This window comes from Sinohyriopsis cumingii, unplaced genomic scaffold, assembly GCF_028554795.1.
Source record: "Sinohyriopsis cumingii isolate HCF-2022 unplaced genomic scaffold, ASM2855479v2 utg001779l, whole genome shotgun sequence".
NCBI classification, from domain to species: Eukaryota; Metazoa; Mollusca; class Bivalvia; order Unionida; family Unionidae; genus Sinohyriopsis; species Sinohyriopsis cumingii.
In genome coordinates, this window is record NW_028316050.1 from 688,610 (window position 1) to 712,160 (window position 23,551).

General features: G+C 35.1%; 1 protein-coding gene and 2 non-coding genes across 3 annotated transcripts in view; all 3 read right to left on the reverse strand.

Annotated features, from left to right (window-relative positions):
• LOC149771551 (large ribosomal subunit protein eL8-like) overlaps window positions 1-23,551 on the reverse strand; it is a 38,696-nt gene that overhangs the window by 14,345 nt on the left and 800 nt on the right. Inside the window, exons 2-3 of the mRNA XM_089948354.1 lie at window positions 15,252-15,372; window positions 7,326-7,475 (exon numbers count right to left, since the gene is read on the reverse strand). Coding sequence (XP_089804480.1) covers window positions 7,326-7,475; window positions 15,252-15,372 — 271 coding nt within the window. The remainder of the gene's footprint in view (window positions 1-7,325; window positions 7,476-15,251; window positions 15,373-23,551) is intronic.
• On the reverse strand, window positions 4,359-4,436 carry LOC149771554 (small nucleolar RNA SNORD24). Its single transcript, XR_016418243.1, has one exon. It is a non-coding gene; the product is annotated as a small nucleolar RNA SNORD24 (small nucleolar RNA).
• LOC149771555 (small nucleolar RNA SNORD24) lies at window positions 11,340-11,417 on the reverse strand. Its single transcript, XR_016418245.1, has one exon. It is a non-coding gene; the product is annotated as a small nucleolar RNA SNORD24 (small nucleolar RNA).

Consider the following 23,551-nt stretch of genomic DNA (forward strand, 5'->3'; position numbering starts at 1 on the left):
TTTTTGCAAAGGTTCATCCGTCTGTTTGCAGTTCATACCGGTTTGCCTTAGACGTGAGACCAAAATGTTTAAAATCCTGGTACAAATCGGATTCCATAGCTGCCAACCCCCCGAATAAAAAAATACTGACTTCTTGTGACAAAAATACTGATTTTCAGGAACAAATACTGATTTTTAAAATTTTAATGCATATGTTAAATATTTACAACAATCAGTAAAGTAGGACAGTGCTTTACGTAGTTATTTAGTGTCAAATATGCATATGTTGTACCATATTCTATTCGGATGCCCATTCAGAAGGTGCAAGAGTGCAACACACTCAGACACAGAATTTTTATAGTAGCCTTTTCCACACCTTATTTTTTTCCAATCATTATCAATTTGAATGTATCAACTTTCATTGATGATCTCAATTCTGTGTGATTTTCTTATTGAACTGTTTTCTTTCTAGCATACAAGTAATCCACTGCGATTTAACATGTGCGAAATAAATCGCCAGCAACACTAGTAACTGAATAAGGAAGGTTAATTTCCAAAAGAAATTTAATAAACAGAATTTCGATCAAATTACATCAAGGTTCTCTCTGGTATTTATATACGCTGTAAGTTCATGCTGAGTTGTGTATGATAAAGCAGCAAGCTGATGTTTATTAGCTTTTTCATGCTCTTTATTTCATAGGCGCCCAATAGTGAAATCACGTTACACAACTTGCAAAACATCGAGTTTTCCCCTTTACTAGATGGTTTCACAAATCTAAACAAGACGGCACAATTGTTCTTCTAGTTCTGTTTTCTTGTCTTTCCTGGAGAAAATTCTGAATATTCTGGTTTCCTATTCAACATGATTATAAGTTGAATATTACAAAAATGAGATACAGTGACAGCAGTAACTGTTGCGAAATCCAATATGGCAGAGAAAGACAGGCATTGTAGCCTCGATTTTGAATGAACCAATCATATTGGACAGCTGTATTCCTATATACATGTGATACATTTCTATCAGAATGGAACCGAGTGCCCGATCTAAACTGAAAATTGCAAGGAATTTTTTTAATACTTAAAAATAAAATAAAAAATGTATTTTTTGCCCAAAAATAACACACACCCGTATTCATGTCCAAAGTATGGGACAAATATGGAAAAAACGGGACACTTGGCACCTATGAACTCTATAATCAACAGTTTGATCATGCAGACATGAACAAATAGGTGCAGTTTCAAGCATCTGGGTGCTGTTGTAAAGTTAGTCTGGCTCCCTAACTAACTTCACTAATTCTAAGATGAAACCCATATCGAAATAAAACACAGACGAACGAATTATCCGGATTTTTCGGCAACAATAATTTTAAGGTAGTTTTTCCTAGAGTGGCACAAGTCCGTATTTTACGGGTAATTTTCGTAAGACTTACAGCAAAATCATAAGAGTTGGCAGGTCTGATGTAGTCACTGAACAAAATTCATTTTACACTGCCTACACTACACTATTTACAAAGTCCAAAATTTGTGAATTTTTCAGTTCTTGTTGCTTGTCATCGAGCTGTTTTTCAAGAGCTCCAACAATTTTGTCCTTTTCACTTTTCAAATTATTTTGATGTCATGATAAAGGAAAGTTTCTTATGGATCTTTGCTTTGCATAGCCATCAGCAGCAACTGTCACTGTCTCAATGTCTTTTTCAGTACCATCCTTTCTTCTTCACCCATCCTCCATAAACAAACAAAAAACAGGAAAGATTTTTTTATATTACTGCTTACTTAAAAACAGTGTATGGATCTTTTAAACTATTTCACATTAGATATATCATTCCTCTCAGCTTGGCTGTATTCTATATTTTTAGACTTGGCATGTTCATTGCAATTATCGTTATGTCCTCTTTCCACTCAATCCTAAAACAGAACTGGATTGAACTAATTTCATAATTAAGACAATATAGTTTCTATTTTAAAACTTTAATCTGTGCTCACAAACATACCTCTTTCGTCAAAAATAATTTCATGCTGAAAGCTTCTAGTTCTGCTACTATTAAGCAACGTTACAAGAGTTCCAGCACAAACTTATCAAGAGATTGTTTTTTGTAGTTTTTTTAACAAATTAAATTCTGTAAAACAAAAATTATTTATTCGTTCTTTTTGGTTTCAAGAAAATCAAGGCCTTGAAGGAACAATTCACTTTTCAAGGTCCCCCATGGACCCTGTATGTAGTCTTCTGGTGAAAACGCCATGGCATTATTAATTGTTAATTCTCAAGAATTAGTTGTTTCAACACTATTTTTCAGCAAACTAAAGGGTATACATCATGGCTAATATAACTGATAGAGAAAGAACCCTGTTCAAGTCCAGGTAACAACTACAGACAAAGGAAGCTATTGGCATGCTTTCTCATGCACTTTGGCGAAACCAAAAGCAAAAACGTTTACAGATAGGTGAGATGACTGTAAATCGATAAAGGCGAGTGCTTTATACCACTGGGACACAATAGGTCCAGAACAAGGATCACCAAAATCAAGATTTTCAAGATGGTCAATATGGACATCAGATTGGTCTCATTTTATTTAGGAGCAAGTAATCCGAGAAATCTTTTATTGGACACCCCCATATTCATAACCTATCCTGGTATGATCATCCATGTAACTGTAGTGACAAGACTTTCAAAATGGCCACGGTATAGGTCATATTGACAAATCAGATCAGCACCATTTTCATTCAGGATAAAACTAGACGTTGCAATAGGCATTTTAGTGAAAAACATCATACATGTCGAAAAATTTATGTTGGGAAGACTCAAATAAACAAGAAAATAAAACAAAGAACATTCTGTAGCAGTGGGAAAATGGAGTAAATGGAAAGAAATTATTTTAAATACGAAAGAGCGCATGTACCAAGACTTGAAAAAATGTTTTGAATGGTTTTGTAATGTGCATTTCACGCCTAAGAATACAAAGTATTAATTTGAAATAAATCAGTTTAAAAGAGAACATTTTAATAATTAATGCTACTTTTAAAAGAAGAGAATAACTGCTTTAAGTCACATGTAGCTTTCCTACTATTTACATATACATACACATCTCACAAATATAGTCCCCTCTGGAAAGGCCACTTTCCCAGTGCAGAAGGGGGACCATGGCACATCAGTCATTATCAGTATTATTACCAATCATACAAAGCAGTAGCAAAAAAAAAAAAAAAAAAAAAAAAAAACAAAAAAAAAAAACAACAACAACCTGAAATTAAAAAAGGATTACACATCTAGTGCTATCAAAATGAAGGAATTGTCTGCTTGCATCTCGGCTCCTTGATGATGAGTATTATAATGTCGAATCCAAATACTTGTTAATCCTAAATGTTCATAAAAGAAATGGCAAGCCAATGTGTGATCAAGATGGCTTCCAATAAGGTTAGGAGAGGTCTGGCTATGATTTTAAAACTAGAAGTCCTGGACTTTGGTAAAACAGGAGTTACACCAGCAAAAAATTGCAGTACACTCCCAGAATATTTAGAATTTTGCAGATTATAAGAACCAGCAGGTGCCATCAAGTTTAATTTTTCAACTTCTTTATGACATTGAAGTATAGCTCTTGTTTGTCCATCAGACTAAGACTGGATTTTGTCAATCCAAAGAAAGGTTTTTATTAAAAACACTAAGCCAGGCATCACACACTTTCTTACACTTGGCTACTGTCCCATCCAAACAATCAGTTCTAGCAAATTTAGCACTCTTCTGAATCTCATTACTCTTAATCAATATGCCTTTTAACACCAAAATACTCGTCCAAATTGGCAAACAGCATTCTGTCCAGGTCTCAACATGTCTTGATTTGAAGGTCACATGTACTACTTAATTGGCTACATTTGGAAATGAACACCTTAATGAATGTTATGTTCATTTTTATGTACTCTTATAATGACCACATGTACATCTCTGGGTCTTGCTGCCTCCGAGTTCAATCATTGTTAATATCAGTACAGCTAAAATGATCCTTTGATCAACCCATTTTCCCACGCAGCAGGTGACTGAAACAGGAGTGGCAAGTCTCTGAATTTGCCACCTTCCAAGATAATACATGTGCCTAAGTGTTTCCAAGACCACTGGCTAAAGATAAGGCAGTTCTGATCCAACTATACTATGAATATGAACAGAATAAGTTATAATTTCAGTGAGCACGATTTTCCAACTTACAACTGGATATTGCACATTAACATTTGGAGGCCACTAAAGGCTGGTGGCCCTAAATTAATACCTGAGAAATGTCAAGACTTTGTTGAATGGAGCAAGAATTCATCATATTTCATACACAGTAATACATAAACATTTCAGGAATGCAAAGAAAAAAGTACATAAATACAAGCTAGGAAGGCAGTCATGGCTCAGAGATCTTGGTGATAGATATTTTGTACTTCATATCATCATCAGATAGCAAATATTCTTGACATCATTGCCATCATCGGCTACCCAAGCTTTCTCGAACATTTCATTCATTTTTGTCAGAAAAATTATTTTGAAATTTAATCCACTGAATTTGGCACAAGACAGAAACAATTACAGATCTGAGGAACAGGCATCATCTTCTATTGTAGCCAGCATTTATTAGCAACAATTGTTGCTGTATATTGAAGCCAGGAGGATATGAATTACCTCTCAAAGAGACCTAGTCTACTGGCCTAAAATTATTTTCCAGAATTTGTTTCTTCTTTTTTAACTTCAGAATCTCCAAACCATCTTCTGATATTTTTGTGCAACTCCAACATATCAAATTTGGCAACTAAACTATTTTCTCAAGTCCAAGCTGTCACGAGCATAAGAAAACTAAGTGCAGTACAAAATTCTTCTCATGGCCTTTTATCCTAACCAGATACTATGGATCAATGCACACATCTTGGACAAAATATAACCACATGCTAAAGTTTGGCTGTTTGGTAGCATGGAAATAAGTTGCAGCATTCAAAGCATTCTTTAATTACATCAACAAGCTGGGTTAAATTATTAAAATCAATTCATATTTGTTTATCTTAGTTTCAAACCAATGCAGCTAAAAACTCGCATCAAAACTAGTCCTTTAAATCAAAATCTGAATGGTTATCAAGTTCATTATATGAATGCAACTAAATACAAACTAATCAAAAGTCACTTGTATATGTGCAACACTATGTTCATAAACCTAAGTATAAAAATGATAGCAGAGACACTTGACTGGACTCCAAGGTCATATTGGATATTCAAAACTCACAAAAGTGTGAATATGCTAGTGGACACTCTCAGAACAGCTTAAATACTGCAGAAGTGTCTTAATGAAGCCCTTTGTCAGTGTTACCATTCATGCAAGTCGAGTAAAAACTATTTTCACAATGGCTTTGCTGGTGATCACATTAGCCATGATTTTTATTAGCACTAGCTACATCATAAGCATACTCAAATCTGGAGGGAATAAAGGCAATGCCTCAGAGTAGATCTAGGTGATAACATTGAGTACTGCATAACATTTTCGGCAGTGACTTTTCATGTCACTGCAATGAACAGACAATTGCACTTGCAGTAGCACAGTATGATGTTAGTATTCATACACGAGGAAAGTGTTTACACCATTTGAACACGTTACAAATTTCATTCATTTCAGGACTAAATTACAATTCAAGATCAAACAAGAGGCCCAAGTGGACTGATCATTCACCCCTTTAACACATAAGCTTGTGTAAATTCACATGTGTATTGAAAAGGTACAAGCGAGAAACACACGCTTGCTACATTACCTATTAATGTTCGTATCACTCATCTTTTGTTTTTGGACCTGATACAAAGATAGCAATGGCACATTTGGTTAAGTAATGTAAACGTAAAGTGTTTACAGCGATCTGAGTTTTCATTTCCAGGCACTGAAAAATGTATCTCGCATCTTCAGACTGAAAAAAGGATATTTTTTTAAAGGCAAAATAGCACCATAAAATATGATGTGCAACCAACAGTGGCCCCTAGATCTCTACCTACTAAATGTGGAACACCTATCAGTTCTTAATTTTGAAGCTGTTCATTTGAGGTGTGCGATCATTACCAGTATACTGGTTACCTTGGTATTTTATGGGTTGTATGTACCATTTCACCATACTGGTACTTCAAATGTTTCTACCAGTAAGAAATTTATGGATATTAAAAAAAGATTTTTCATGACAAAATAATTTTAAGAAGTTTTTTGTTTCCATATTACAAAGGTTTTTTGTCACAAACCAATTTTGAATATTAAAAAATATAAATATATGTATGATCCTTTAATTATGATTGCATTGCATGCCGATGCAGTGGCCAAAATGGATATTATTAAACACATTCAGGCCAAATCCACCTTTAGGAAAACGTTTAGATGATTCAAGTTATTCAGTAGTGCATGTGAATGTGTTAAGAACATTTATTCCTTACTTAAACTGAATTTTCTGAAGAACAGTTGTTTTCTGTTTGAATTTCAAGCAATTTCTCAAGTTCAGGAAATATTTTCTCATTAGTTCAGGAAGTTCTTAAGCCTCTAATAAATATCATGCCTAGGTGCTAGCATCCCATTGCAAAGTTTCCCTGCCCATTATATCAATAGTATAGTGGGCATATTGTAGGCTTCAATGTCAACTCTATTTTTAGCAACAAACTCTCTAATGTCAGCACAATGTCTTTCATCGTGTATTGGCTTTAGTGTAAGGTTACCCATCCCACCATTAGTTAGTTTTAGATCATAATCTTCACAACAATTAACATATATTGGCAAATTTATCTGCTGTAAAAAGAAACATTTAATGATTTTCTTTGAAAACAGTATACTTTATAGCTTCTTTCAGCTCACATTTTTTCTCCAAACAATGTAATGATTATAATATGGTGTTATGCTGCTTTAAATCTGAGCAGGATATTTTGTCCAGCTACTGACACTTTTTTTGTTACTGAAAGTGTCTCTGCCACTCAACTTCAAATTGTTGTCCCAATTATACTTGTGGTATAATCTGGTATGCATCATGGCATATTCAGAAATACCAAGGACCAAAATTTTTCCTTGTACCCATAGCACCACTTCTGCTTGACATTACTGTTAAATTTTTTCTATTTTAAATTTCTTATAAAGATCAACAAGGTAACACCTGAATTTACTTTTAACAGGACAGGGAATGGAGCATGGACCCAAATCCAGGAAGGGGAAATCTTGAATAAATGCATCTGGGCAAATTGCTTGAAAACATTGTTTTGTGATATTTTGGAATTTATACCCATAGTATTTTCTTTTACTCCTATGAACTCCTAAATTAATCACTGCAAACACCAAGACCCGCATTGGGTTCCAAGGGACAATAGTTAATACCTGTTTGCCTGTCCAGAGCCTGTGTAAACTGGTTAATTGGGGGAGGCACCTTCAACCTCTGCAGCAACACGGCCTTCTGTCGTTGAAGACGAATGTATTTTGGCCATTTAACAAATCGACTTAGATCTCTCTTAGGCTGGATGCACTGCCCTACAAATAAATACAAATCAGTATCAATACTGAAAAGTGATCATAAATACAAATTGTAAAACTCCATTCATGGTCTAAATAATTGATTTCCCCAAGTGTTTCCTCTCATCTTTTTGGATTATTAAACAAGATATTCCTAAAAACAAGCAATAATGTTTTCTGAGAAAGTTAAATTAAGGTATACTATGAATTTTCCTCAGATGTACACTTGAGCAAAATGAGCAAGCAGTCTGCATGAAAAAAAGATGAACAGTTTAAAGCATCAGACAACTGCTGTTAAGTAAATCTGGTTCCCTGATCATTTGTTGATTTTAATATGAAACCCAGAACCACGCTGCACAAATCTGCATTTTAAGGCTCTTTTCTGGATGACTTATAGCCAAATCAAAAGGATTGAAGATCAATAATTTCAGGTATTGCAGATCAAAATAAGGGTCACTAATATAAGGGCAAAACTTAAAATGAACCCAATATTTTTTCTACACTTGCAACATTTATAACCCAGAATCTTTCAGATTCTGTACTGCTTGAATGTAAGCCATCCACAAAATCTGGTAACTATAGATGGCAAGGAAAAAAGGTCTGACAGTGACCATTTATCTTTATTTCTACATGGTACTTTAAATTATGATGTAAATTTCAGCACACTCAAAAGAATACAAAGCAAAGCAAAGCATTAATTTTTTCAAGTATCCCCTCAATAAAAAAATCTGATAGCCTAGTAATCTCAGCGATAAAGATCATGATAGCTATCACTGCGCTAGGTGATCCCACTACAAGTATGCTCCCAGGGACTACCTATCTGGTTGACTCACGTTACCAAGTCAATATGTACGGGTCTTGATCAATATTCAACATCTCCATGATTTGTATCACGTCTGCCTGTAAACCAACAATTAGACATCATAAGAACTAATCTAGTTAAAGCACGATGTTGAAACGGCCAGTCAACAAGTAACGACAAGACTTTCAAGATGGCCACTATTGCATGTCTGAGATTCACTAATTTATTTCAGATCAACTTCACAAGACAAACATTTCTATATCAGAGCATCAACATTTTCATTTCCAACTAGCCAGACCACGGGATAAATTGTACGTGCATGTCAAGTTTGATCTAAATCTCCAAATAGTTCAGGAGGTGCTGTGACAAGAAACTTTGATAATGGAAGGCAACTTACCAAAAATGTTAAACTTGTCTTGAATAATTTCACATAAATTCGCTCTCCAATACTACTGATGCTTAAGTTATTTTATGTGCATGTCACTGTTTACGTCGTAATTAAATCACGATAATTTGTAAATTTTTGCAGAAAACAAACAGTAATCCCACTCTTCTAAGGCCACCCCTATTACAGCAGGGAAGTAGCCTTATAATTAGGGTGGCCTTTCTGGAGGGGGATGACAAATGTGAATAGTAAATACATATGAAGAAAGTCACAAGTATATTTAATTCTAAAACATTTAATATTTTCATTAAAAAATTACATGCATGTTGTGAAATAAATGTAAAAGAAACGGTTTCATAATTTTCAAAAGAATGTTATGAATAATCATTGATATAGTTTTAAAACTGTCTTTATAATTATGTTACAGATCACATCATAGTCACTTTGTTGGTAACAATCTAAAAAACAAACCAGTTCGTCACAATTAATAATATCCTTACTGTCATATCCCCTGCATATATTGTTTAGTCTTTTGTTCCAATCTTCGACATCTTCATTATTAACTGATTCTCCACTAAGGACAGAACACTTAATATTTTGTCACACTTGAAATCTGTGCAACCATCCGTTACTTCTGGTAAAGTCATCATATGCCAATTCAACTAACAAAATTGTTGCTTTTTCTTGTCATTCAAATCAGGATACAAACATCTCTTGGCTCATTACACCTTCCACTTGTGTAGAATTGTTTCCTTATCTTTCACGATACTGGTTATCCGAGCGAGTCTCTCCGACATTAGTTTTCTGCAAGGATCCTCGAACCCCCTGTCGGTCAGTTGAATTACTTTCACTTTCTCTTCTAAACTGAGAATATTTTATTTCCTCGATGACATGCTGATCTTATTGCAGTTAGTTATGTTGCGAACTACAATACTGATAAAATAATTTTTTATGCATCTAAACAAATTGCCGTGTTTTTAAAGGAAGTGATCTTGTCACGTGATTCGTTAGTCGCAGTCTGAATCTACAGTTTTTATACATTTCTTTACACTAAGTGAGAGAATCCAAAACGGCTTAGAAATGTATAATCAACATGCAGATTTGACCTCACAGCTGTTAGGATTTGTAATTTTGACAATTATTGTCAGTAGTAATAACCACTAATTATCAAAGTGAACAAGCTCAACATCTTACTAAGGGGAGCCATAAAGGCTATCAAACCATTTTCCTGCTAACTTGTGTACTGCACATCAATGCTGCCACTTCTCAGCTGTTACTACTGTTCAATAATTGTAATCTTAATAATTATCACAGTAACTAAACCTGACGTCTTATGACAACACCACAGTAAGGCTAATTGGATTACATGTACTTACCCTCTTGTATGGATTAAAATTTGAGTCTTTCTCGGCTTTATGGAATAAATGTGGCTTCTCGTGAGGCATAAATGATATAATATTAACCTTAGTGGTACATGTGCTTTAGTCAACACTTCTTTCAGTAACGAAAACCTGACGTCGGGAAACAGAAATCGGCTTACTTAACACACGTTATAAATAAAATACGGGTTCTGGATACATATTAAAATGAAATGTGGCCGCCTGTGAAGGGTAAATTTTATATAACTGCACCAATATGCTGGCCGCTGGTTGCATTAGCTGGGTGGCCTTTCATGAGGGGTAATTTTGAATACAAACTCGTCGGTGCCAACAGATTCTGGCTGTAAGGAGCAGGTGGCCGCTGGTCAGGGGAGCCATTCAAGTGGGAGACTACTGTACTTGTCTCTTTTCAATACAAATCTGTAAAATAAACACCCAAACACATCAACTATATACAAATAATCCCAAACATTCACTTGTCTTTCTCTTCACTGGACTTGAGCCTCCCATTTTTCCTTTCAAGCTGGTGATTGTTTGTACTGACGAAATGCAGTCGCATATTATAACAGAGGGCTACATCTGTTCTCTCGCGCAAGAAATCTTTCTTCTAATAGTAATTAACTGCATTTTCCAGATGCCTTCTGACCTTCAACTTTTCCATATGCAGCTTCTTTTGTTGGTACTGTTCCAAACTCTTCCAACAGCGATCATCTTTCTTGCAGAGGTCACAAAATGCCAGTTCTCGAGCATTCAGTTTTCTTATAAATTGACCAAGAAAACTGCAATCAACTTTTTGCTCCAGTCATTCCCATACATTTTTTAAACCTTTATCTAAATTTTTCGTGTCATGGCCCTCTCAACAACTCGGGACACCATGTTTTGCAAGCATGCTTCTTCTTTCCATTGCCATCAGTTTCCATTAAAGAAGATTCACTGGATGAATTTAAACTTTTGACCAATCAGTATAGTCTTTACGAGACTCTTGTGCTAACCAATGTATGGAAAAACACTGGAAATAAAAAACAGACTTTATCAAGAAAAATTTGATTCAAGTCAAAGAAAAGCAGAAATCTGCTTTAAAACAAGAGAAAAATCATATCTGCACTCAGCCAGGGTTCGAACCTACCACCTCCCACATCCAAGATGGATGCTGTAACCATATAGGTCACCGTAATGGTCCACCCAACAATCTCTTCCAGTTGAAACTTTCTTTTTTACTTCATTTTTAATTGCAGAGTTCAAGTTAATTAAACAACCATTTCTACAATACGAAGAAAATAAACAGCACAAATACAGTGGTTTAATAGGTACAGACAAGACTCAGAGATCTAAGTGGTAGATTTTTTAAAATTCATACTGCTATCAGATAGCAAATATTCTTTACATCATTGCCTTCATCTACTACCCACTCTTTCTACAACAGTTCACTCACTTTTATAAGAATATACTCTGCAATTTAATCTGAAGAATCTGACACAAATGTCTTGTGTCATGTCAACAGCAGCACCCCTCGCCACCACCACCACTTCCTATGCCAAAATGTAGTTAGCATACATTAATGTTGAATTTTGAGCAAGCCCCCATGACAATGTTCCACTTTAATAATGGTACAACACGGGCAAATTCGCTGATTCAAGATGTCAATTCTTCATGCACATCTTTGTCTCTATGAAGACCATACCATCTGTAAGTAAGAGTAATCATAATTTCCATTGCTTTACATGTTAATATCAAACTTGCAAAACTGAAAAATAAAAGGCTCTTAAGCAGAGCAATGTCCAATTTAAATGCAGCATGTGCATTCTAATGCGTATCTGCAATGGAAATTAAGATGCCTAACTAAAGGATAGAACTCTGGCATGCCATAAGTTAGTTAATTATTAAGATAAAAGCAGCTGGTCAATCAAGAATTAGCAGAGGTTTAACAAAGGTATTCATTCATTTAGAAATGCCCTTTATTTCAACATTCAGATGTCTGTATATTGAACACTACCCAAAAGCTCATTAAAAATGTTTACCCAAGTCCATTTAAACTAAGGTCAGGGCTTGAAAATTTTGCTTTGGAATCGCTGGTCCAGGCCCAGTAGGACCCTAAATTGCCCAGGTACACATCTGCAACGGACCAGTCCAAAGTCTGCCGTGCAACTATTTACTACAGTGCATTACCATATGCGACAAACAAGAAAAATAGCAAATTTAATATAAACTCAAAATTAACTACTTATTAAATCATAGAAATATTTGACTAAACGTTTTAAAATTATGTGTCTATACCTTCTACTGGTGGCTCCTCTTTGAACCTCAGTGCTATAGTTAAATAAAACTTCAAGTGTAAATGTTCTCAAAATAAAAGATGCCAAACGCCCCAATAAAACAATACATTTGACATTCAAAGCATGTTCAGTGATATAAATGGGAAAACACTCATAAAGTCGATCTATATGCATTCTGTAGCCCAAAAGGTAACAATTCACTTAACAGATTCCAAGCATCCTCTGACTTTTCCCCACTTCATCTTAGATATTAACTTTATCTTCATCAAATTATCTAAAATGCAGTGCAAGATGTCTGAAAATTGCTCGACAGACTGGTCAACCTCAGATCAACTTTGCTTTGGCACTCAGAGTGTTCATGTCAAATGCTTCGTTTCCTCAGAAGCAGTTAGTGGGTAATGGTCTTATCAGGACAGAAACGAGCTAGGTCTTGTCACTGACAGGCGAATAACCTGTGCGCAAAGATTTTTAAAGGCACAAGGAAACAGGGTCTTGATGACCAAGAATGGCATGCTTATTTACAATCAATAACCTTTCTGGTTTAAGTAATATGTACTTTGCTTGTTTCACATAATATCAATGGATCAGTTATAAAATTGGATGTCACAGTGAAAAAAGTTAATTGAATGATTGGTTGACTGTGTATGCAATGCATGCTGAACAAAACATAAAACAAGCTACTATCATCACACTCAACCCATAGCCTTTCCCCCATCATCCTGTAAAGTCTGAATAGGTTTATTTTTATTGCAATATCTGTCCCTTTTGGAACTGGGACATATGAAGTCTTGTGGAGCAACTCTTCTTGTAGCAGACAAATTTCTTTTGGTTGATTCTCGTGTTCTGCTATATTCAAACAAACCCATCTAGAATATATGGTAATCCAAGACTAGTGATGCTTAGTTTTAGCTATGGCTGAGGACAAATGTGTGATTGGCCAAGATCAAGTTTAGACTAGTGATCAGCATATTGCATACTAGATGTTAAGGTTCCTTGTCAAATTTTATACCACCAGTCTGTCGCTCGCTCAACTTTTGCTTCCATCAGTGTACTTTATGATTTTTTTTTTAGTTTCTTAAGGATTAGGAAGCAGATTTTCTTAAATTAATTATTAGCAATAAATAATAAAGGTCCATCAGGCTAGTGCTGCTTACATATGACTGGTCCATACCAAAAAGCATTTGGTTCCCCACCTCAGACCACCATATTTTTCAGACCATGAAGGTGCAATACAGGCTCACCTTACCAAGGTATCAATTATTTGCCAACAGTCATTGAATCTCTCAGTCTTAACACATGTAAGGGGGCAGTAATGCCACAGAATACTACATTTTGTGTAATGCATTATCCAAAACCAAATGAATGGTTAAGTGAGATGTACCCACAGAACAACAAGTCAAAATAGAAGCAAGATCTTTAGAATGGGACAGTAGAAGTCAGTAGCAGACTTTCTGACTCGCAAGTAATCCTTCATCTCAAGCAGTGTATGGTTTTGTAGACAGTTGATATACATGTACCAAAGTCAAACAGTGCAGTGCACTAATAACAGAACACCGGTTACCTATTGAGCTTCACACACAAAGGCCTGCCTGTTAACACATTAACCCTTGGAGGTTTTTGCCATTTTTGCCTGAAAATCGAGTAGGAAACACATTTTGAAAGCCATTTCTGAATAGCCTCGAAAACACCAAATCCATGGTCATCTTTCAATAACATACTGCCTAGTTGTGTTAGAAACATCGTTTTTCGTTGGCTATTGGACTCGTGCATGAGCAGAAGGGTAAAAGCTGGACTTGATTTGTTTTTTTTTTTGCTAAACAGAGCCATTATTTTTGTATGGAGACCACTCTTTATTCCAAATGCCCATCTTATCCTGCTTTTTGCAAAGGCTCATCTGTCTCTCTGCCGTTCATACCAGTTTGCCTTAGATCTGAGACCAAAAAGTCTAAAATCAGGACCCAAAATGGGATTCCGACCACAGGCGAATTTTGCATAAAAAAGGTCGGGTTAAAAAAATGAGCTTTTTCTATCTGTATTTTGTAGTGCAACTAGATATTCCAGATTATTTGGTATCATTGTAGAGCTACATCTGTCTACCTTTCTATAATACCACCCACTTTAGTGTATCATGCCTGACCATGACGCTACAGAGCTCGGCAGTAGGCTACTACCTCCTGTCCCGTAAAGTCGTCGCTAGGGGTTAATGTGTTAACTGTTACAGCAGAGTAGTATGTGTAATGTTTAACATCAATTTTAACCATTGTACACATTTTTGTAGACATATATTAAAATACAGAAAGATTGAAAAGTAAAATCTGATCATTACAGTTGCATAATTAATTATCACAGAAGAATTTTTACGTGTTTTAAAATCTTGAGACAACTCATTCACAATCAAGCCAGTGAAGCCATGACATAGCTGCCATTTCTTGTACTCGAGATTTACCAGTTCTATGTCTATATCTGTATCGATAAATCACCTGAATTTGATAAACTAATAAAAGCTATGTGTTGCCTACATCAACTGCCCATACTCCAGGAAGTACTGAATGAAATCCACGCCTCCATCTTGGAATGTGGTAAACCTGATCCAGTTACTTTTAATAGCAGATTACAATCAGAGCTTAAACAATGACCATGTAGTATCTAACGGAGATTTCTCTGAAGGTGGCATGAAGAAACCCAGCTCAAAATGGCTGATGTTTACAACAGACATCCAAATATGCTTCCATGCAAATCGGGCAGAGGCATCCAAAGGTAATTTCATGAGAATGGGGTAGTGGCATTCAATGGCGCTTCCATCTGGTAAAGGGACAATCATTTCCAAGAGCTGCAAATGTTTGGACCTGAACTGTGGCTATTATCCATCTCCACCAACATTCCCTCAGTAACCACAAATTTTCTTTCCATTCAAATGAAAATTTCAACATTCATTTAAAAAACGATGATCTTTACCTATGCCAAAATTTCTTGGTCGTTTCTCAAAGAGTGGGTTGACAACCTTCTTGGGTTCTACTACTTTCTTGGCCACCAAGGGTGCAGCGGCTACCTTTTTCTTTCCCTTTTTCTTGGGTGGCTGTAAATATAACTCACACATCAGAAACAATAATTTTAAATGTAACCTACTATCCTGTAAAAGCTGAACAGAATGGTCATTTCAAGCAACTGAAATTTAGTACACCTTTTTTTTAAGCCACAGGAGGGGTTAGTTTATTCCAATTGCAACAGATTCCGGCACACACATCCCCCATCTGAAACAAATGAAACTATTTCAATGCATGGTTCCCACGCTTTTTGAAATTTCCAGGTCTTTTCCAGGATGAAATTAATTTTTTCAAGGTTAACATATGACCATTACTGAATGGACTAAAAGAACGTTTTGGATTACAAAACATGCATTTTCCAAATCTGAAGATGTTTCTCTTTCAAAAACTCTCCAAAACATGCATGTCAGAAACGAAGATCATGTACAAAACCACAAAATGAGTCACACGAAACAAATTTGACTATATTCCCATAAATTGGTATTTAAAGCCATTTCAATGTACAGAATACAAATTCTAACTTTACTTTGCTGACCTGCATTATGTTGCTACATGAAAACAGCATAATGAGCATACATTGTTTCCTTTCAAACCTTTAATTCCACAGAATTCTAGAGCAATATGTGTGCATGTTATACAAAGAAAACATTTCCTATCACAGTATAAAAAAAACCAATAAATGCAAAATTTTAGAATCTTATCTTGTTACGAAAAAAGTTTAACCCTGAAATTATGTGTGCCAATAAAATCTCCAGATTCTTCAACCAACCTAAACTTCTCAAGACGATTTGGTTAAAAATTTCATCATTTAAAGACATTTACAAATAGGTTGATTTAAATTTTGACAAAAGATCTTCAAGATTATATACTGTTGTATAAACAAGGACTGAATTTTCTGTAAAATCAACTTATCTTCTTGTAGTTCAATAAACCAGTCCCCAAACCTGTAGTGATACATGGACTATTATCGTTTCTTAATATATAATAAGAGGGACAACAACTTCCCATTTTTCCTGCATTCCATTTAAGCTCTGAATCCAGTGCTTCAAGCTACATGTCACTGTGTAATAGTTTCGCGCCCAAGTCCAGCTCAGGGATTCGAAAATTTTCTAATCCAGGTTTCTGCCAAATATTCCAACCTCATTTTTCACATTTGGACATCCTGGATGGGTTCAGAGTAATTACATATCAAATTTGGAATCTGCCGCCACCGTAAGATAGCTTACCAGTGGGCCTAGCAAATTTTAACTAGGTTATGTTGACTTAATACCTGCATGAAATTGATACAAAAATTATTTTCTCTCTCATAAATTTTAAGTACTACAAACGTCTTTAATCTGCTGACAGACTAGACAAAACTCAGCATAGATGAAATGTGACCTGGTACTCACCATTTGTGTTAATAATCACATTACTTCACAAATCTCAAACAACAACATCGAAGTCCGATAGGCATGTGATAACAACAAACTCCTTTTTAATGTTGTTGTATAAAATTTCAATTATATTAAATGAAAGTCTGATACATTTTGGAAAAACCAGCTACAAGAAACTGCGCCAGTCTGATTTGTCAAGCAGAGTAGTCTGGTTACCTGCTTCGTATGCTCCATACATGAGGGAGCAAATTCAACATGGTAATCACATGATAAAACAAAACTCCAAAGTAGGTCTCGGAATAAACATTGAGAATTTTGTGCTCTTTCATTTTTGTATTTTTATTACAAGCAGTATATGGCTTTCATTTAGTATTTTTTCTATAATATTTCAAAATGACAGTTGTGAGATTCTGTGTGCTCGTGCGACATGCTATCAAAATCGCTAGTACCAGCTCAAATTTCATCAACGCATTAGTTTTGTCTTTCAGAAGATTAAAGACATAACGATTTTAATACTCTTCCAATTTCTGAGAAAATAAATAATTTTCATATAGATTTCATGCAGGTATAACTCAATTTAACAACGTTTAAGTTTGGTAGCCCATCCGCTAAGGGGATATCAGTGTATCCCCCAGGGGTGTAAAATTGAGGGTAAAAAAACCCCTTGGTGTCAGAACTGGGGGTCAAATAAAGAATGTACTGACAAATTTTCATATGACTTGTAGTTTTTCAGCTTGAAATGGGATATTGCAACTTGCACAACATTCTCTCTCTCTAAACATACAAATAAGCCAACATGCACAATTAACAAACAAATGCATTGTCCATTCAAAGAATAATTTTATTAGTTCTATTTCTTTTAAAGTCGTACTTTTAACAGTCTCCTTATAATCAATATGAAGCAATATTATAGCCCAACACAGTACACACAGGCCAATACAAAAAGCCAAATAAATCTTTTTAAGAAAATGGCAGTCAAATTACTGCCTTTCATAAAATGTGTACTATCATCGGTTTCATTGTACTTCGTCCTAGAACATATTTATCCAAATATCAAGGAGGATAATGATTCATCTTCTTTCTAATAAGTTACACTTGAACTTTAAGATCTATCTTTTATTGCAGCAAAGTTAAAAACCAACAAAATCTACAGTGACCCACCGACTTTGTAATCCAAATAATACATCTGTCTCTGCAAGTTTACCGATTTCTTTGTTGTGAAAGAATGTCTTGGGTTATAATGTGTTCTCCAGATATCTTGTGGCGAATGAGGGCAGATTTTTAAGAATTCTAAAACCCTGTCAAGAAAGGATTATTTACTACTGCAGTCTTCGCAATCACGCGATCATAAGCCACACCGGTTTCCTAATATATGAATACCGTATTCCAGTCAAGGGCATTATTTTCTCCATTTTTCATTAAAGTTAGATCCACACTCTTGTGTTCTGCTTCTTTCACTTTCTTTGCTAATGATTTTTAGTGCACAGCGTTTTAATCTGGAGATCACTTTCAAGTGCAACAAGCATTGAGATTAAACATCTAGATGACAGCTTGCTGAGCTCGATGGAAATCGTGCGGGAGCTCGCAAGATTAGGGGAAGCTACTCGGTCATAACATTGCCTATGCTAGTCTGGTTCATTGTATCGAATGTTCCATGCGTTGCACTCTGCTATACGAGCGCAAGGCAAGGAACAAACAAAGCGGGAAAGCAGTCAATGCCTATGAAAAAGTATATACGATGTCATCCATCATCCAATGCATTGGGTATTAAATAAATCCTATCACATTATGAAAATCTTTTGCATCAAAAAAACGTGTGCATCAATTTTCTCCAGCATGCGTCCCTGACGCACAAATGTGCGCAAAGGGAAGCACTGGGATATGCTTTAATGCCACCATGCTGACCGCTCGTGGTACTAGACTGTTTTTCATACCTTCCATTATTAAATAAAAAAAAATATGGATATCGAGCTGTCTGTGAAACAAAGTCTACTAGATGCATCTAATCCACTGAGCGTTTGGATTGTCTCAACAAATAAATTTATGGCAAGCACCAAAATGATCCATTCTGCAACCTCCTAATATTCTAGTTAGAAATCGTCAAATTAAACTCAATTCAGTTACAACTCAATTATGTAATTGTTTTGTGCATCACGTTGTGGAGGAAAATTCCTGGGGTTTTCCCAGACTTTTGTCAATATTTGCAAAATTCAAGGACTTTTCACAGTCGGGAAAAAAATTACCATTTCTCCTGACTTTTCCCGATAGCGTGGGAACCCTGTCAATGGAACTTGAAAATATATCCACTTGCTTGTGTCAAAATTTAATTTCATCAGGAAGACAAAGTAGACTTCTTACTAAATCAGATTTTCTTTTGTGAAAAGTCTCAATATAGGCAGCAAAGTTAGAGATGTATCTGAAAATTCTGCCACTTGATCCTGTCAGTTTACCAGGGTACATGCTATATTATGCCATTTATTTTTGCACTAAATTGTCAACCAAAACAAGATAAATATCTGAGTGGACAACCACTCCACCAAAATATGCCATCTACCCAATATTTATGTTGTCACATCTGTTGCTTGAAAACAGAGAATCACCCAAGCCAATATGGCAAATGTAACCGAAGAAACTCCCAATTTGAAATGCCAACAAGTCAACAGTGTTTTAGGTCTTGTGGCAATGAGTAAAATGACCAAAATTTCACCAGTTCTTCGAATATCTTTAATATTTTTTTTTATTTTTTATAGTGGTAGGGGGATACAAACAAATGGTATCACGGTATGTTGTGCAAATACTAGGCCAATACAATATACATTTCAAGTCGAAGTGTAGTCCTACAATCTAAAATACATCACATGTTGCTTGTGTTTTACTGCTATGTCATACTGTCCAAATAACAGCCTTGTACAGCATGTTCCAATGTCTGTTGACATTAGAAGGAGTAGTCAAACTTTCAGGAATATCTCGCACTTGGCTGCCCATATCGACACTTCCACCAATTGATATGTAATATAGTGACAGTGCCGTTTTTATCCTGGTGTTATCAAAATATGACGATAGCAAATGGATACATTTTCAGGTTCTGTGAACAACCATTTGAATTAGTTGAAATGTGACAGTAGTCGAGGTATGACGAATTATGTTCATGTGGCGGATGTTTCTTTAACAAAACGAAATGTTGCTTACAGTTCCAATAGGCATAATATATTTTTATTCGTTTCATTAAAGAATAATACTTCAACCTGACCTGATTTCAGCATTCCCTGCTTCCAGGCCAATGAAACTTTAAAACAGGTCCATTTGCTTTGTGTGAGAATATGAATTTCTTAGGAAAAAATATGTATCAAGTCTGACTAATACATTACAACTTTAATTTGTAAAAAAAGCACAGACAATGGCTGCCAAATGTGCGAGATATTCCTGAAATATTTATTTTCGTTACGTTAGTAGACATAAAAACATACTAGACAGCGCAGTCATTTAGGCAGTAGACCTCGACGCCAAATCATAAATATCAAGAACGAGGTCTTACATTGTAGAACTACTCAAAGTTTTGCACTGTAGGATTATACATTAGTCCTACATCTAAGACCCAATACTGATATTCATGTTGTGGGCGCCAAGGTCTTACAGCCTAACTAACGGCACTGTGTAGCGTGTTTTGATGTCGCCTAACATCGTTACGAAAGTCAAATTTTCAGGAATATTTCAAACAAATGACAACTAAAATAAACGACGCTTTTCAACAAAGTAAAGTAATAATGTTTTAGTCAGACTTTACTTTGAAGTCTTTTCTCTAATAAATTCAAATTCTAACAAAAGAAATGGATGTACTTTCAAGTTTTGTTGGCCTACATTTCAGTTGGCTGGAAAGTGATAAGAGATGCAGAAATCGGGTCAAGTTGAAATATTATTCTTTAACAAAATTAATAAAAATATAGTATGCCTTTTGGAACCGTAAGCAATGGTTCGTTTCATTTAAGAAAATTATCTCCAACATGTACCTACTTCGGCATACCTCGACTACTGTCGCATTGCAACAAATTTAAATGTATGTCAACGGAACGTGAAAATGCGTCCATTTGCTAGTATCATGTTTTCATTCCGCCAGGATAAAGATAGCACAATAAGTATATTAATTACACATAAATTAGTGGAAGAGTGTCGATATAGGCTGTCAAATGTGCGAGATGTTCCTGAAACTTGGATTACTCATTCCGATGTCAACGACATCGGAATATGGGCTATCTGACAATTCGGCCCAACTTGGACCGAAAATAAGACCCAATTCGGCCCAACTCGGAAGACAATTCGACCCAATTTTATGGTACAAATGACAATAGTTTTAACAAGTATTTATTTTTAACATATATTTTGAGTTCTTATATGATTTTACCGTATAGTTCAAAATCCTTGCATTAGATAATTATTCATTCTCCTTTTAATTAGTTTGTAAAATAGAACAGATTGAGAATAAAATCTGAAACATTTGGTGAACTAGATAAATTTTTTCCGAAGTTATAATGATTAGGAGCTTTCTGATATCTTTAGGAAAACCATCCCAAAGACAAATATTACTGTGGTGAAAGGACATCTGATAAAAAGAAGTATAGTACAGATGGACGTGATGCTTTGGGAGTTACATAGACAATAATGAGATACATCACATCTCCTGTGGAAGGAGGTCAATTTTGTTAGGCACTTGCTACTTGGTCTCAAAACCTTTATTCTCAAGCAAAATACATATGTTACAAGAGATCTCGTATTTGAACGTATTTGTTATAATTTACAAATAAAATGATACCGGGAAAATGGTTGAAAATTGCATAATTGGGTATTCTGCGATAATTTCACATAAATTTAATTCAGAACATTATTGCGTTTTAATATTATGAGTTACGAAAAGACAAATGTGCACAACATAAGATGCATCTTTACCAAAATTTCTCGTATTTTAAATTTCATTTAATCCTTTACCTCATAGCACAGTGACAAAGTGCAGCATGCTATAAATAGAACACGTTAACTAGTCAACAGCATACACATAGGCCTGCCTGTGAAGTGTTAAGCAATGTAGTGTATGTTACGTTTAACAGGAGTTTTAACCATTTAACCATTTTACATTTTTGCTACACATCTATTACATGTGGAAAAATTTAAGAGTAAAGTCCGATTGTTATAGCTGTGTAATTATTTTTCACAGAAGAATTTTATATGTGCTTAAAAACAGAGAGAACTCGTTCACTGTCATGTCAGTAAGGCCGCATGACCAACCGTAGCTGCCATTTCCCATACTCGAAATTTACATGTTTTTTGTCTGCGTCTACATCATTAAGTCATCTGAATTTGACAATCAATAAAAACTAATTGCTGCCTACATAAATATCAGAGCCTTTACCTAAGTTATTGAACCTTTCATAGTTGTGATTCTAATCATGAAAACTTTGTAAGTACTAAATGAAATCCTGCCTGTGAAATGTTAAGCAATGTAGTGTATGTTATGTTTAACAGCAATTTTAACCATTTTACATTTTTGGTACACATATATGTGGAAAAATTTAAGAGTAAAGTCCGATTGTTATAGCTGTGTAATTATTTTTCACGGAGGAATTTTTTTATGTGCTTTAAAATCGAGAGAGAACTCGTTCACCGTCACGTCAGTGAGGCCGCATGACCAACCGTAGCTGCCATTTCCGATACTTGAAATTTACAAGGTTTTCGCGTGCGTCTACATCACTAAGTCATCTGAATTTGATAAATTATAAAAACTAATTGCTGCCTACATCAATATCAGAGACTTTACCTAATTTATTGAATCTTTCGTGGTTGTGATTCTAATCGTGAAAACTTCGTACGTACTTAATGAAATCCGTGGCCACCATTTTGCAGAGTGGAGATTACGATCCAGTTACTTTAAATAGCAGATATCGACCAGTGCATGAATAGTGATCACATGATCTGACGTAATTGTCATTCGCAGAAATGAATGTAGTATCTAATAGGGGGATTTTCCCCGAAGGGGGCGCTACGAAAACCAGCTCAAAATGGCTGATGTTTACAGCAGGCTTCAAAAGGCGCTTCCATGCGAATGGAGGTGAGGCGTCCAAAGACGCTTGCATGAGGTAAAGGGTTAAATTGATAATAATGAATATTCAAAACATCAAAAACATTTTAAGTTGTCAAATACCATTCTAATCATAAGTTTCCAATTCAAAATATCAGCACGAAAGTTTACAATGTGTATGCCTTTTTAGTCACTCCACAAATATAAAGTATGTATCAGATACATACGACAAAAGACTTCATTAAATCTGTAATCGTTTTCACTCAGCTTTCTTGGTTCCCTTTTGGTCATGAAAATATGGCATGAAATTATTACAAATATGTTTTGATCAACCATATTAAACACATACATTCTTCACTGTAGTTATTTCTCCTTTATGTGACAGCTGAACATCATTATTCACATGATCATTGATCTGATATAATCATTATGACTTATTTTATATTTTATAAGATAAAATGAATAAAAATTTTATCCTTAAGTGCTTTCACGAAACTTAAAAAATAAAAATAAAAAAATGTATTTTATAAAATGTTTTGAAATGTAGAACGGTAATGTATGTGTCGTAGTGTAAAACACTGATATATTTTAAAGTTCAAACAACTTAAATGTACACTTTTGTGTGCAATTAAAATGGCCTGAACTTATATACAGTCTCACATACAGAAAACAACATTTTTAGCAGATAAAAGTGAGGAGTCTTCACGTGTACTGTTTAGGTGACGCATGTATTTCACTAATGTGAAGCAAATGTATAGTATCTACTTG